At 36.5% G+C, this 16,369-nt stretch overlaps 2 protein-coding genes across 2 annotated transcripts in view; both read left to right on the plus strand.

The window, feature by feature from the left end:
* LOC129347267 (LIM zinc-binding domain-containing Nebulette-like) overlaps nt 1-12,520 on the plus strand; it is a 35,771-nt gene extending 23,251 nt beyond the window's left edge. The window contains exons 3-4 of the mRNA XM_055007094.1: nt 1,507-1,591; nt 12,370-12,520. Of these exons, the coding sequence (XP_054863069.1) occupies nt 1,507-1,591; nt 12,370-12,519 (235 nt within the window). The 3' untranslated portion in view covers nt 12,520. The remainder of the gene's footprint in view (nt 1-1,506; nt 1,592-12,369) is intronic.
* A 532-nt stretch (nt 12,521-13,052) lies between these two features.
* LOC111570644 (nebulin-like) overlaps nt 13,053-16,369 on the plus strand; it is a 74,317-nt gene continuing 71,000 nt past the window's right edge. The window contains exon 1 of the mRNA XM_023273515.3: nt 13,053-13,194. The gene's annotated coding sequence lies outside the window, so the exon portion shown is untranslated. The remainder of the gene's footprint in view (nt 13,195-16,369) is intronic.

Below are 16,369 nucleotides of genomic sequence, written 5' to 3' on the forward strand. Positions count from 1 at the left end.
TAGAGTGTGTGTGTGTGTGTGTGTGTGTGTGTGTGTGTGTGTGTGTGTGTGTGTGTGTGTGTGTGTGTGTGTGTGTTAAACGTCCCACAGAGCAGCTCTTTGTCTCTGAGGATCGAGTTGCAGCTAACGAACAAAGCATCGCTGGTTGCCGTTGGCGACGGCAGCAGGTGAACTGAAGCTTTGGGCCCAAATTAGTTTCTGAGTTTGTGTGAAAAAAAACTGAAGTAAAGGACGGCGACGGTTTCTCTAACGGACCGCAGTGTTTCTGTTTGACCACTAATGACCTAATCCTAACCTTAAACTAACATTAGACCAAGTCTGCACCCAAACAAACGCACAAATTGTCCAAAAAAGAAAAGAAAAATCAGTATAAAACCTTGTTAAAATCTAATAAAAATGCTTTAACTGATTTAAATACAGTAAAAATGTGTAATTTTATGGTCGCATTGTAAAAGGACAAATATTTATAAACAGACTGATTTTTTACTTTTTTCTTTTTTCTTTTTTTTTACAATTAAAATGTACATTAAATAGTAAATAGTCCTCTATGATGATAATAATAATAATAATAATAATAATAATAATAATAATAATAATAATAATAATAATAATAATAATAATAATCATAATAATAATAATCATAATCATAATAGTATTATTGAAAATAATAATAGTAAAATTGTATTATTATTATTATTGTTATTAGTGTTTTGTATAATAATAATAGTGATTATGTTTTTATTATTTAAAAATTATAGAATTTTGTGATGATGATGATGATGATTATTATTATTATTATTATTATTATTATTATTATTATTATTATTATTATTATTATTATTATTATTATTATTATTATTATTATGCAGTGTATAGAGATTGGGTAGATATATCTAATCTATCCCATACATACAAAATTACCCCAATAAGATGCACAAAACAATATACTAAATAAACTACAAAATTGGACAAAACCACCACGTTAAATGCTGACAACCACAAAAATATGCACAAAGCTACAAAAAGATTTACAAAAAGACCACAACAGATGTAAATACAACCCTCAATAAGATATAAAAAACATACCACAGTATGATGTAAAACACACAAAAATTTCCAGAGAAAGAACCCACACAAGATATAAACCACCACAAACAGATTGGTGAACTTTCAGCAACAATCCCTGAAGATGTCAGAGAGTTTTTTCTTCTCGTGTAACAAAAATAGAAGCAGACTGAAGAGGAAGTGGAGCTGAATAGATCTTTGTTCACCTTTAGAGACTAAAGGTTGGCTGAGATCAGGAGAGTTAATGTTTATTTCAGACTTTTCAATGGTTCATTGTTTCAGAAAACACTCAGACATTTCTCAGCTTTCACTGTTAGAAAGGACTGAACGTTGATTTAAAACTTTCATCCTCAGTCTACCTGTCACCTGTAAACCTGGAACTCCTCCCTGAAGCCACACAGGTTTGAAAGTTCTAAAGTTCTAATCTGTTTTTGTCTGCAGACATTACCCCAAGACGTCGTTCACCATCGTGGCCGACACTCCTGAGAACCTGAGACTGAGGCAGCAGAGCGAGCTGCAGAGCCAGGTGAGACACAGACACACACCTGGGAGATGATGTCATCTCTGATATCATCATGAAAAACCACCACAATAAGATACAAAAGAACCCACAAAAATATTTAGAAAGAAAACTATGACAAGATGCAAAATGGTGCTAAAATGTCACAAAAAATGTCCAAAATCACCACAGAAGATTTCAAATTTCAATAAGATGCAAAACCAGCACAAAAAATATTTTTACAAAACTATAAAAAGAAAAAGTCATCACAGTAAGATGCAAAAATGCCACAAAAATGTACAGAACCACCACAATAAGATCCCAAAAAACACAAAAATATTTTTCAGAGGAACTACAGAAGGATACAAAACCACCACAATTGGGAAAAAACACAACACGAAGCAAAAAAGTCAATTAAAAAAAACAAAAATGTCACAAAAATATACAAAATCACCACAAAAGATGCAAGAAACCAAAGAAGATGCAAGAAAACACACAAAAAATGCAAAAACCAAAAAAAATTCAAAAAAGCTATAAAAAGATACCAAACCACCACAATAAGATGCAAAAAAACCCCTACAAAATTACACAAAAATGTTGCAAAATATACAAAACCACCACAAAGGATGCAAAAAAACACAAAAATATAAAACAACCCACGCAGATAGAAAACCACCAAAAAATATACAATAAAACTTACAAAAATATGCAAAAAACAAATCTCAAAAGATGCAAACACTACAAAAATATTTAAAATAAACTACACAAAGACACCAAACCACCACAGTAAAATGTGGGTGTCCTGTCTCCGTCCCTGTGGCAGCTCGTGGTGATGAAAACAAACGCTTCTCCTGCTGCCATATGTCCTCATCAGAAGCACAGATGTCCACTCAGCGGTGTCCCACTTCGTTCACACCTTCATCCAGTCTGTCTTCTCCTAGAAGATCTGAGCTTCTCGTGTCCTAATCATCTTTTACCCGTTGCAGCTGATTCATTTTAGACGTCTGGAGTCCACAAACCCACCAGGAAAGAAAAATAAAACGTCTGATTTTCAGCTTTCTGGTGATCCTTGAATGCATCGCATGTGGTTTTGTCAGGAAAAATACCCCGAAATGAGCTGAAAATCAGGATGTTTGATGAAAAATGACTTTGTTCTGCAATCAGAAATTCACCAAAAATAAAATATGTTTCACGACAAAACTAAGAACCTGGTTAGATATTAAAATATTAATAATATTAAGATTAACAGCCAATACAATGTTATTTATTGCCTACATTTACTAGACTAATTTAAATATTAAGACCTACAATATTATTTATTAAGATCATTCATTTGATTAATTTTAGAGGGTAACAATATTTTATTGTCTTTAAATTTACACAGCGAGTTTAAATATTAATATAAAGAACCTGCAATACATTATGTAATACAATTAACCTGACCAAATTAAATATTTAGGCTAAGACTTTATAATATTATTTATTATACACATTTATTTGTGCCTTTTGGTTGCTTTGTGTCATTTTAGCATCTTTGTGTCATTTTAATATCTTTTTGTGTCATTTTGTGTCATTTTAGCATCTTTTTGTGTCGTTTTTGTCCCTTTGTGTCTTTCTGTGTCATACTACCAGAAGTCATTTCAGTCATTGTTCTGTTTCCATGGAGGTGCAGGACTTTATACTGCAGTGAAAATGAGCTAACAGTGAGGAAAAACATCCAGAAACCGGATTAATGAACCAGGAAGGCTAATTTTCCTCCCCTAAATACTCATCACTTCATCAGTACACCTGTAAATATGTAGATTTTCTGAGCATTAAGAGACGTTTTCTCTCTTTCTATCTTGATTTGCTGTCATTCTGCCGCTGACCTCTGAGATGTGAAGCAAACCTCCCGGCCTCTGACGTCTCTTTGTGTTAGCTGATTAGAACACAATGACGGAGCGAGTGGACGTCCACTGCACTCTGTGGGAAAAGCCCCATATGTTAGCGCTGACCTAGATGTGTCCACGGTGGATGTGACCTTAGCTAGCATCAGCCCCACAGCCAAACAAACCAAAGCTAGATATTTAGCTAGCATCAGCCTCACAGCCAAACCAAAGCTAGATATTTAGCTAGCATCAGCCTCACAGCCAAACAAACCAAAGCTAGATATTTAGCTAGCATCAGCCTCACAGCCAAACAAACCAAAGCTAGATATTTAGCTAGCATCAGCCCCACAGCCAAACAAACCAAAGCTAGATATTTAACTAGCATCAGCCTCACAGCCAAACCAAAGCTAGATATTTAGCTAGCATCAGCCTCACAGCCAAACAAACCAAAGCTAGATATTTAGCTAGCATCAGCCTCACAGCCAAACCAACCAAAGCTAGATATTTAGCTAGCATCAGCCTCACAGCCAAACCAAAGCTAGATATTTAGCTAGCATCAGCCTCACAGCCAAACAAACCAAAGCTAGATATTTAGCTAGCATCAGCCTCACAGCCAAACAAACCAAAGCTAGATATTTAGCTAGCATCAGCCTCACAGCCAAACAAACCAAAGCTACATATTTAGCTAGCATCAGCCCCACAGCCAAACAAACCAAAGCTAGATATTTAGCTAGCATCAGCCTCACAGCCAAACAAACCAAAGCTAGATATTTAGCTAGCATCAGCCTCACAGCCAAACAAACCAAAGCTACATATTTAGCTAGCATCAGCCTCACCACCAAACCAAAGCTAGATATTTAGCTACCATCCGCCTCACAGCCAAACAAACCAAAGCTAGATATTTAGCTAGCATCAGCCTCACCACTAAACCAAAGCTAGATATTTAGCTAAAATTTACCTTCACACTGTGAATATTTCACTAATTAGAGGCCCTTGAAGTTCAAAGAGGTGGATCTGAATCTTTAATATCCCTTTTTTTATTACATTTTAATGGATTAATATCCAGATTTTTAACACTTTAGAGCATTAATATCCATGTTTTTTACACTTTAAAGCATTAATATTCAGATTTTTAACACTTTAGAACATTAATATCCAGGTTTTTTAGCTAGCATCAGCCTCACAGCCAAACAAACCAAAGCTAGATATTTAGCTAGCATCAGCCTCACAGCCAAACAAACCAAAGCTACATATTTAGCTAGCATCAGCCCCACAGCCAAACAAACCAAAGCTAGATATTTAGCTAGCATCAGCCTCACAGCCAAACAAACCAAAGCTAGATATTTAGCTAGCATCAGCCTCACAGCCAAACAAACCAAAGCTACATATTTAGCTAGCATCAGCCTCACCACCAAACCAAAGCTAGATATTTAGCTACCATCCGCCTCACAGCCAAACAAACCAAAGCTAGATATTTAGCTAGCATCAGCCTCACCACTAAACCAAAGCTAGATATTTAGCTAAAATTTACCTTCACACTGTGAATATTTCACTAATTAGAGGCCCTTGAAGTTCAAAGAGGTGGATCTGAATCTTTAATATCCCTTTTTTTATTACATTTTAATGGATTAATATCCAGATTTTTAACACTTTAGAGCATTAATATCCATGTTTTTTACACTTTAAAGCATTAATATTCAGATTTTTAACACTTTAGAACATTAATATCCAGGTTTTTTAAGGTTTAAAGCATGATCCAGAAATAATTCCAAATGACGGGGACAGGATCACTGGGGTGCAGCCTGGGCAGCTGGAGGAGCCGAGGACGCTGTCTGCGGGACCCGCACGGACCAGAGACTACTTGAAGCTTCGCCTATTGGGCATGTGCGCTGTCATGTTCCTTTTTAGAACAGCGCCATTTATTTTTTGTTTTGTTTTTTCTCTTGAGAGCGTTCAATGTGAGGTACTAATTTTGTTTATATTTTGGTTCACATTAAGCTGTCGGTGTATGTTTAATTATTTCAGACAGGGAGGTACAGAGCGTTTAAATGTGGAGTAATGGGTAGCACAGGAATAAATATAGTTTCATGGAACATAAATGGCTGCAGCACACCAATTAAACGTAAGAAAATACTGAATTATCTTAAGTCTCATGACACTGACGTTGCTTACATTCAAGAAACTCACTTTGAAAATGAAAATGAAGCAGTGAAATTAAAGAGAGATTGGGTGGGCAAAATTTTTCATAATTCGGTTTCAAGCAAAAGTCGTGGTGTTATGATACTTATACATAAAAAGTTACATTTTGTTCTACTGCAACAATTTAAGGATGAAGATGGGCGACTTTTGTGTCTCCAAGCACTTATTAATGGTGTAAAAGTAGTATTGTGTAATGTTTATGCCCCAAATAGAGATGAACCTAAATTTATTTACAAAATCAATGAGATGTTGGGGAACATAGAGGGACATATCTTGCTAGGTGGAGACTTTAACAATGTGTTAGATGAATATATAGACAGAAGCACCATCAATACAACCTTAACAACTAAAACAGGATTGGCTTTGAAATCTCTAAGAGAAGATATTGGCCTGGAAGATATTTGGAGACTTGTTCATCCCTTGGAAAAGGAGTACACATTTTATTCTCATTCACACAAAACATACTCCCGAATAGATTATTTTTTGATCTCCAATGCATGTGTTGATCTAGTAGTGAACAGTAAAATAGGTGTCATTGCCTTAACCGATCATGCTCCTGTAGAATTACGTATAAACTTGCAAACGGAGAGAGTCAATAGAGGTAGATGGAGACTAAATACAAGTGTACTGCAGGATGAACAATTTGTGCTATCTCTACAAAAAGATATAGAATATTTTTTACAGGTGAATGTTGGGTCTACTGATAGATTAGCCACAGTGTGGGATGCTCTCAAGGCATTTGTCCGGGGAAAATGTTTGGGTTATTGCTCAAAGAAAATTAAAGAAAATAAGAACAAGATTAAAACTTTGGAGGAAAAAATATGTATTTTTGAAAAACAATTAGCTGAAAAATTCAACGAAACTAAATTTAAAGAAATCTGTAAACTTAAATATAATCTTCATGACATATATAACAAGAAAGCAGAGTATGCACTTTTCCGGCTTAAAACACATTTCTATGAAAATGGTGAAAAAACAGGGAAACTATTAGCAAGACAACTTAAAAAAATAGATAGCCAAAATGTTATTACAGCAATTAAAAAAGATGATAAGTTAGTTACATCGTCATCTGATATTAACACAGTTTTTAAAACATTCTACCAAAACCTTTATACATCTGAAAATAAGACTAACACGAAACAACTAGATGAATTTTTTGATAAAATAACAATACCAAAGATTTCACAAGAAGAAAAGGACAAATTGGAAACCCCCTTAACAGAGGAAGAAGTAAAGAAGGCAATTAATGCAATGAAAACTGGAAAGTCACCGGGGATTGATGGCTTTCCGGCTGAATTTTACAGGAGATTTACAGACACACTCTGCCCATTTTTAACAAGAGTATTTCATGAAGCTTTTGAACATGGGCTGCTTCCTCCAAGTTTTAATCAGGCAATAATATCACTTATCCCGAAGACTGACAAAGACGTAACGGACCCAGCCAATTATAGACCAATAAGTTTAATAAATGTTGACTGTAAAATATTATCTAAAATACTAGCAACAAGATTAGAAACTGGGTTACCACAAATTATACATAAAGACCAAGTTGGGTTTATCAAGGGCAGATCTGCATCTGATAATATGAGAAGGTTGTTACATCTCTTATGGTTGAACAAAAACAACGTTGATCCTGTGTTAGCCATATCTTTAGACGCCCAAAAAGCGTTCGACAGGGTAGAATGGTCTTTTTTATTTACTGCTCTGAAAAGGTTTGGTTTGGGTGACAATTTTTGTCACTGGATTAAGATTCTGTATTCCAAGCCACAGGCAGCTGTTTTTACTAACGGGGTACTCTCCCATTTTTTCGATATTTCCAGATCGACCCGTCAAGGGTGCAGTTTAAGCCCTCTTTTATTTACCATCTTTCTAGAGCCCTTGGCTATTCAAATTAGAGAAAATTCACTAATCAGAGGTGTGTTGGGGGGAGGAAGGGAACACAAATTGTTTTTATACGCAGACGACATTTTGGTTTTAAGTAAAGACCCTGCTAACTCTATTACAACTCTGCTAGAGGTTATTGATGAATACTCAATGTACTCTGGGTATAAAATTAATTGGCAAAAATCTGAAGCCATGCCAGTCTCTCAATCTTGCAGTCACGGCTCTGTGTCTGGTTTCAATTTCAGGTGGATGCATAAAGGGATGAAGTATCTAGGAATTGAGTTGGACCCAGACATTGAGGATATTTTGGCTGACAGCATGGGCAAATTGATAAACAAAATTAAGACAAATTTGGATAAATGGAGTAAATTAAATTTGACATTATGGGGGAAGGTAAATGCAGTGAAAATGGTCATAACCCCACTTATTAATTACTATACCGGAATGTTACCAATATGTATCCCCCAGCCACTATTATTAAATTACAATAACATGATAAAACACTTTCTCTGGGATGGTCGTAAACCACGCATTAACCTAAGTCGACTCTGTCAGCCGAAAAAGGAAGGGGGCTTAGCCCTGCCCAATGTGGAACACTACAGTATATCCTTCGAAATGTCTAGACTAGCCAAACATTGGGCGGGGAAAGTTGACCTGGATTGGATTTTAATTGAACAGGAACTTACTTCTCCATTTACGCCAATCGAAACTTTATCTCAAAAGTTGAACAAAGACAAGTTTGAAAATCCAATCTTAAAATTTTCCAAAATGGTATGGCTGGAGGTACATAGAAAATACAAGCTTGATCCGTATGTCATGAGGTACTCGTCTTTATGGAACAACCCCAAAATTAAGATTGGTAAACAGTCTATCTACTGGGCACAATGGCTACGAAAAGGTATAAGAACTGTTGGTGACTTATTTGAGGGCGATGTCTTTATGACATTTAATGAAATCAAGCAGAAATTCAAATTAGAGGGTCATGGCCACTTTTGGAAGTATTTACAGATACGGGATTGTTTAAAAGGAAAATATAAATCACAGGAGAGAACCCCAGTAGAGACATTTCTGCTATTACCTCCATTACTGTGTAAAGCCTCTAAATGGTATAACGTTTGCCCTTGGGCAAATAATAACACAATTAAAAGTCTAAAAGCAATATGGGAAAAAGATTTACATTGTTTTATAGATGACGATATTTGGGATTCAATTATGTCAAATTGTGGATTATATGTTAGAGAAGCCAAGGGAAAATTCATTCAATATAAAATTCTCAATAGATATTACTATACCCCCTCTCGACTTTATAAAATGGGTATTAGCAGAAATGATCTGTGTTGGAAATGTCAGAAAGCTCAGGGTACTTTGATGCATGCTCTGTGGGAGTGCCCTTTGGTTTTTCCGATTTGGAACAATGTTTTAAGTTATATGCAGAGTTGGTTATCTTGTAATGTACCCAAATCACCTAGACTATGTTTATTAGGAGATAGAACAGAGGTGCCCTTGTTAAACAGACATAGTTTTAGAGTTTTAAATACTGCTTTTGTGACATGTGCATGTCTGATCCTAAAGTTATGGAAGGATCCTCATTCCCCAACTCTGAAAATGTGGAAAGAAAAAATGACTGAGAATGTGGCCTGTGAGAAGATGTTAGGACGACTAACCTCTAGGAATGAAGACGCGATGGAACAATGGGACAATTTTTGCACCTTCCTGTCTACAAACTGAATACAAACTTAATGCATCACGACAGCTGGTTTTGTACTGAACCTCACATTTTGTTGTTTGGGTGTTTTTGTCTGTGTTCTGTGGTTAAAATGTAAAAACATGGAATAAAAACTTCAATTACAAAAAAAAAAGGTTTAAAGCATGAATATCCATGTTTTTGAAACTTTAAAGTGTTAATATCCATGTTTTTTTTTGACATTTTGGAGCATTAATATCTATGTTTTGGAGACTTTAAAGCATTAATATCCAGGTTTTTAACACTTTGGAGCATTAATATCCAGGTTTGTGACCCTCTAGTGCGTTATTATCCAGGTTTGTGACCCTCTAGTGCGTTATTATCCAGGTTTTGGAGACTTTTCTGTGCTAATACCCATTTTATTACACTTTGGTGCATTAATATCCTGGTTTTTAACAGTTAAATTCTTTAATATCCAGATTTTTGACAGTTTGTAATTTTGATATCCATTTTTATTACATTATTGTATATTAATATCCAGGTTTTTGAAACTTTTGTGCATTAATTTCAAGGGTTGTGACACTTAGTGGCATTAATATCCATGTTATCACACTTTGGTTTGTTTATGTCCAGGTTTTTGACAGTTTTGGTGCATTCATATCAAGATGTTTGACACTTTAGAGCATTAATATCCAGATTTTTTTGATACTTTGGTGTATTAATTTCCAGGTATTTGACATTTTTCTATGTTAATATCTAGGTTTTTAATAGGATAATAAATCACATATGTGTCAACAACCTGGATAATAATGTAAAAAAAGGCCAGTAACCTAGATTTTAATGCACAAAGTGTAAAAACATGGATTTTAAAGCAAAAGCTATATAATCGACATTCCAAATGTCAATAAAGTGGATGTTAACCTCCAAAAGCGTCAAAAATCTTTTTATTGACACACAAAACTGCCTAAAAACCTGAGATATTTAAGCACAAAAGTGGAACATTAGTGTACAGGAGAGTCAAAACCTTGAGATGAACACTGAGGAGAGAGTTAAAACATGTACGGGTTTAAACGTTATCAGTCAAGATAACCCAAATACATCCTTCCTCAGGAAGTACTGTTGAATTCCCAGCTACACTTACAATGAGCAAATAACTATTAATCAGTCTGATAGATTCTATTATAAGTGCACCTGGGGTTTGACACAACCTTTTCCAATCACATCTCTGTGGGATGCTGGAATAAAAGAGGCAGACATCCAATTCTACAGCAGAACTATCCTGCAGATCGCTGCTCAAACTGCATAGAGCAATTAGAGTATGTTTAACGTGGGCTTCACACGGTGGGAAGCTGATTGTAGCTGAGTGCTGTAATTATTTCTACATTCAAAGGTAAAATCCACCTTCAGATATCTTTAGACACCGTCACGTTCCACCAGCCTGTAGCTGAGTTCTCCAGTTAATGAGTTCATGAATGCAGCCTCTAACCTCTTTATGCGCTGCAATGCATTCTGGTCCGTCTTCTCCTCCTCTGGGTGGAATCTGTTCCACAAACTGTGGCTCCAGAGAGAAGCTTGTGCTTTGATTTTGAAGTAGTGAAACTAAAATCTGGAGTTCAGCTCTTTAGTAAACACACCAAATATAGAAGGAGTCACTCTGAGTGGAGCTGTGGATGTTGGTTGATCCGACTGATTGGTGGCAAGAAAAAAAACTGCACATTATCTGTAGTTCACTCAACCTGCAGTCTTAGCCTAAATATCCAGTTGATTACAGTTTGGCTGGTTTATATCCAGGTTTTTGACAGTTTTGTACTTTAATATCAATGTTTTTGATGTTTTGATGCATTCATATCAAGATTGTTGACACTTTAGACCATTAACATCCAGGTTTTTGAAACTTTAAACCATTAACTTCCAGGTTTTTGAAACTTTAAACCATTAACATCCAGGTTTTTGAAACTTTAAACCATTAACATCCAGGTTTTTGAAACTTTAAACCATTAACATCCAGGTGTTTGACCCTCTGCGTTATTATCCAGGTTTTGGAGACTTTTGTCTGCTAATACCCATTTTATTACACTTTGGTGTGGAAATATCCAGATTTTTGACAGTTTTCCATGTTAATATACAGGTTTTTGATACTTTAGCGTAAAAATATCCAGATTTCTGACACTTTTGTGCATTAATTTCAAGGGTTGTGACACTTAGGGGTGTTAATATCCACGTTATTACACTTTGATTGGTTTATAGCCAGGTTGTTGACAGTTTTGTGCATTATTATCAATGTTTTTGACATTTTGGTGCATTCATGTCAAGATTTTTGTAACTTTAGAGCATTAATGTCCAGGTTTTTGACTCTCTAGTGTGTTATTATCCAGATTTTTGACATTTTTCCTGTTAATAGCCAGGTTTCTGATACTTTTATGCATTAATATCCAGTTTTTGACACTTTTGGGCATTAAGTTCAAGGGTTTTGATACTTTCAGGCGTTAAATGTCCGTGTTATTACACTTTGGTTTGTTAATATCTAGGTTTTTGACCCTCTTATGTGTTATTATCAAGGTTTTGGAGACTTTGTGTGCTAACACCCATTTAATTACACGTTGATGTGTTAATATCCAGGTTTTTAATAGTTTACTGAGTAAAAATCAATTTTTTTCACACTATTGTGCATTAATACCAAGACTTGTGACACTTATGGACATTAATATCCATGTTATTACAGTTTGGCTTGTTTATTTCCGGGTTTTTGACCTCTTTAGCACATTCTTGTCCAGGTTTTGACACTTTAGAGCAATAATATCCAGATCTCTCATTTAGAGATTAAACTCTAAATGAATCCTAAATCAACATAGAAATCTTGTGTTAGCAGCATATGAAGTCATTTGAAGCTAGTTATTTTACACTGACTGGGATCAGAGCAGCTGCACATGTTCATATGATTTCTGAAAATGGACGTAGCCAAGGACTCTACTGTCTGCTTCGTTTTTTCCAAACAGCAGCACTGAAACGTTTCTTATAATGAACTGAAACATTTTAGAAAAACTGTTGAAGACATGCATTGGTTTAAGACATGGATCGATTATATCATCTAATGCCGTCTCTAATCGGTGACTTTAATGATGAATGTTCTTTTATTATCACACATTTCTCTCCCTGTCGCTGTCCTGCAGGTGAAGTACAAGAAGGATTTTGAGGAGAGTAAAGGTCGAGGGTTCAGCATCGTCTCCGACACTCCGGAGATGCAAAGACTCAGAAAGACTCAGGAGCAGATCAGCAACGTACGTACACTAGGACATCCACTGTGTTGTGTGTTTGTGTGAAGTATGAAAGTGGTGTATGTGAGGGTGCACTTTGGTCAGCGAGCGCACACACAAACACAAACAAACAAACACACCAAATGTCTGCATCATGGAGCCTCCAGCGTTGATGCCGACGGTGCTTTGAAGAGGAGCTTCTTCTACATCCATGAGTGTAAGTGACCAACAGTTATTATTTATTGAGTACTAGACAAAGCAGGTAATCTGATTAGAAAGAATGCTCATTTTAGAACGACAACGGAGAGAAGAAATGTGAATAAAAAAAGGTGGAGGTCAACATCCCCGTAATGTAAAAACAGAGTGAACTTCCTCCTGCAGAAGTCAGTCTTTGTTGTATTTAAGCACTTCTCTACTCTACTGTTCAACTCCTATTTAAGTGTTTCTGTTGTATATAAACTACATCTAAAATTCCTCCAGTGGAAAAAAATTGAATCCATTTCATCAGTTTAAGGTAGAAATTGCTCAATAAAGAGCAAAATACTCAGTTTTTGTTACAGTAAATGAGCAGATTCAGACACAGCACATGTTTGGGATGAGCTGCCAACCAATCAGAAAGCAGATTTTAAAACCATGTCACTAATTTAATTATTTGTGGTTTTATGTATGTGTGTGTTTGAGAGTGTGTGAGTGTGTACAGATGCTCTAGTGACCCAGTGACCTTCAGCAGATGATGCCAAGGTAGAGTGTTCATCTTTATCTGTTTTCCTTCTCCATGCAGTTCTTTTCTGGCTCTCTGTTTTTAGGCTGTTCTCAGTGAAATTTGAGCTCTTTGAAAGAAACTGTCAGCCTTGTCTCATGGAAATTAGGTTCACATTCAACTAAAATGGAACAGTGAAATATTTCTTGTGGTGTTTTCTGTGTTTCGTTTTTCCCTGCCCATCCATCTCCTGCTCGCCGTTTTCTTGTCTGTTTACCTGACCGAGTAATCACATTATTCCGCCGTGTTGATACACCACAAATTCTCTCCGCTCGTTTGCTCCGCTTTAATTAAGACCCGCACATCGCCTCCCTCTCAAATGGTGTGACATTCAGTAGCCCACACACTTTTATTTTATTACTCACCTCTTTTCACGGTTGACCTGCCAGTGTGAGGAAGAGGAGGGCAGTAGGAGGAAGATGTGAGGAGGAGGAGGACTCAGGGAGACAATAGTGGGAGGGATTTGTGCTTAATTTGGGCTGAATAAAATGCGTTGCTGCTGTTGAGTTCATTTGGCTTTATGGTAATTTTGGAGGTGATTATTGGAAAATGTTGTAACGCTGATTCTCCAGTTGTTCCCAGCATGATGAATCATAAGGAATCTTTGGTTCTGTTGGGTTTTCCATTATTTTCTGCCACAATATTTTTTTTATTTACACTTTCTCATTGTTTATCTCATTTCTGTACACATCTTTCAAACAGCTGTAGTCTCTCAACACATAATGCTGCATCAGCTGCATAATGTAGCATCCAGACTCAAATAAAGTAAGACATGTACAGAAATAAAATAAATAATGAGAAACTGTGAATAAATGAATGATTTTGAGAGGAAACAAGAGAAAACAGAAATGGAAAACCCAACAAAACCAAAGATTCCTTTTGAGCCATCATATTGGTGGCAACTGGAGAATCAGCATTACAACATCTTCCAATAATCACTTCCAAAATTACCATGAAGCTGAATCAACATTTTTCCAACAGATTTAATATAAACTGAACATTAAAACCTGCATGAAGGGAGGATTTAGTGCAGGATGTTTCAATTAGACTGAATCAGTTTTAGGTACTGAGTCTTACAAACGCAAAAAGAACGAGTTCCACGCAGTCAAAACCATCCAAAATCACAACCAAGCTCACTGCATTTGTCTTGTCCAGTTGCAACAACACAACACTTTCCTCCCACAGTAAGTTTCACATTTATAAACTTACAGATGCATCAGTTACCATGACAACTATCACATGACTGGACAAGGTTGGCGAGCAGATGCACTGCTGACGCTTGCCTGTGTTGTAGGCCGGCGTGCTTTCTTAACATTAGCTGGAAGGCATTTTCTCAGCCGAGTGCAGAAACTCTCTCATCATATTTCGCGGACCAGTTCTCACTGATAAGTAATCGTGTCTTTAAACACATCGTTGGTGGGTTTGGAGTCCTGCATCCCCATCTCAACCCACAATCACAGTAAACAAGACTCTCAGGGGAGGAACTGCTTTGGTAAACATCTGCCTCTCCTTGACGCTTAAGTGGGAGACAGTTTTTATAGGTGGTAAAAAAAAGAAAGAAAAAAGGAAGAAAGCCGCCTCACTGACCGGGAGCTCTCGCTGTCTCTCCCCTCAGATCTTGTTAATGAATTCTGAAACACAAAGCTTTTCCTGGGAGAAATCCCTGTGATCTCGTCCTGATGTGAACCAGCTTTACTGCCAGCTACAGCTCAGCAGAATAACACACTTTTCTTCATGGACCTCAGGTTTTTACCGAAACACTGAGCTTCACTGCAAGTAAATCCAAATCTAGATCTCACATCAGGACAGTTAAAAATTATATTACATTTATTAAATGGCCATCATCACAGCTCATTCACAAACTACTGCTGTCTTTCTTTTACTTTTCAAAATCCACTTTGGAACAACAGCAACAACCTCCCAATAGCAACATACATGATGAAAAGCCTGCAGGGAATTTTTGCTTTGAGGTTTTCCTGGTGAATTTTCCATTTTAATCACAGTTCTCATCTCCTTGCATGCAAATATCCCACTACAACAAGTCCACCCATCACTATTTTGAATGAAAACTGAAGCCTCATCTTTCACCAAAGATGTCTGTGATTGGTGTAAAGAAATACAAACAAGCCACAGCATTTTATTCCCCCTGTAGCAGAATGATAACAAGGTGTAACCAGACCATTCTGTACTAAAGAATGGATTGGCTAAATGGGACTACCAGGCTAGCAAACTAGCAAATTCTTCCGAGGATTTTTCATTAGGGTTGTTAATCATTAATGGATAATGGATTCATTGATGTTAATAATTTAAGCAAATAAAAAATAAGTTACTGATAAGGCTGAAGAAGGAGGTCATGCACATCATTTATTGTAGATTATCTGTAGTACCTGGTAGAGCCACCAGGTGAAGCCTCTAGATTTTTTTTTTTTTTTTTTTTTTTTTTTTAAAGTTTGTTAGATAGGTGCAGTGGAGACAGACAGGAAAGGAGGGAGAAGAGTTGGGGGAAGACATGCAGCAAAGGGCCATGAGCAGGAATCGAACCCAGGACCAGCCCCTGGATGTGAGTCGCCCACTTAACCCGTTGAGCTATACGGGCACCTGTAGCCTCTAACTATTAAGAGATGATAAAGAAGACTGATGTTTGTTTGTAATACTGTAGTGACAAGAGGAGGTGATTTACTGCGGTTAATAATTTAATCAGCTAAACTTTTAGTTACTGATAAGGCTGAAGAAGAAGGTCATGAATGTAATTTAGCATAGATTAATTGTAGTACCTGGTAGTGCCACCAGGTGGAGCCTCTTACTGTTAAGTCATGAGCTGGAAGCCAGCTGTTTGTCTGTAGTACTGTACCACCATGAGGAAGCCATTACCAGCATTAATAAATTAATCAACTACAAATTTAGTTACCAATAAGGCAGAAGAAGAAGGTCATGTGCATAATTTATAGATCAGCGTAGTACCTGGTAGTACCACCAGGTGGAGCCTCTTACCGCTGAGGTTTGAGATGTTTGCAATACTGTAGCGACATGAAGAGGGGATGACCGTTGTTAATAAAGTATTCAGATAAGAATTAAGTAACATTATCGTTAAGGCAGAAAAAAAAGGTCATACATTTCAGGACACATAGTAGATTATCTGTAGAACGTCATTTGTCT

This window comes from Amphiprion ocellaris, chromosome 22, assembly GCF_022539595.1.
Source record: "Amphiprion ocellaris isolate individual 3 ecotype Okinawa chromosome 22, ASM2253959v1, whole genome shotgun sequence".
Classification (NCBI taxonomy): domain Eukaryota; kingdom Metazoa; phylum Chordata; class Actinopteri; family Pomacentridae; genus Amphiprion; species Amphiprion ocellaris.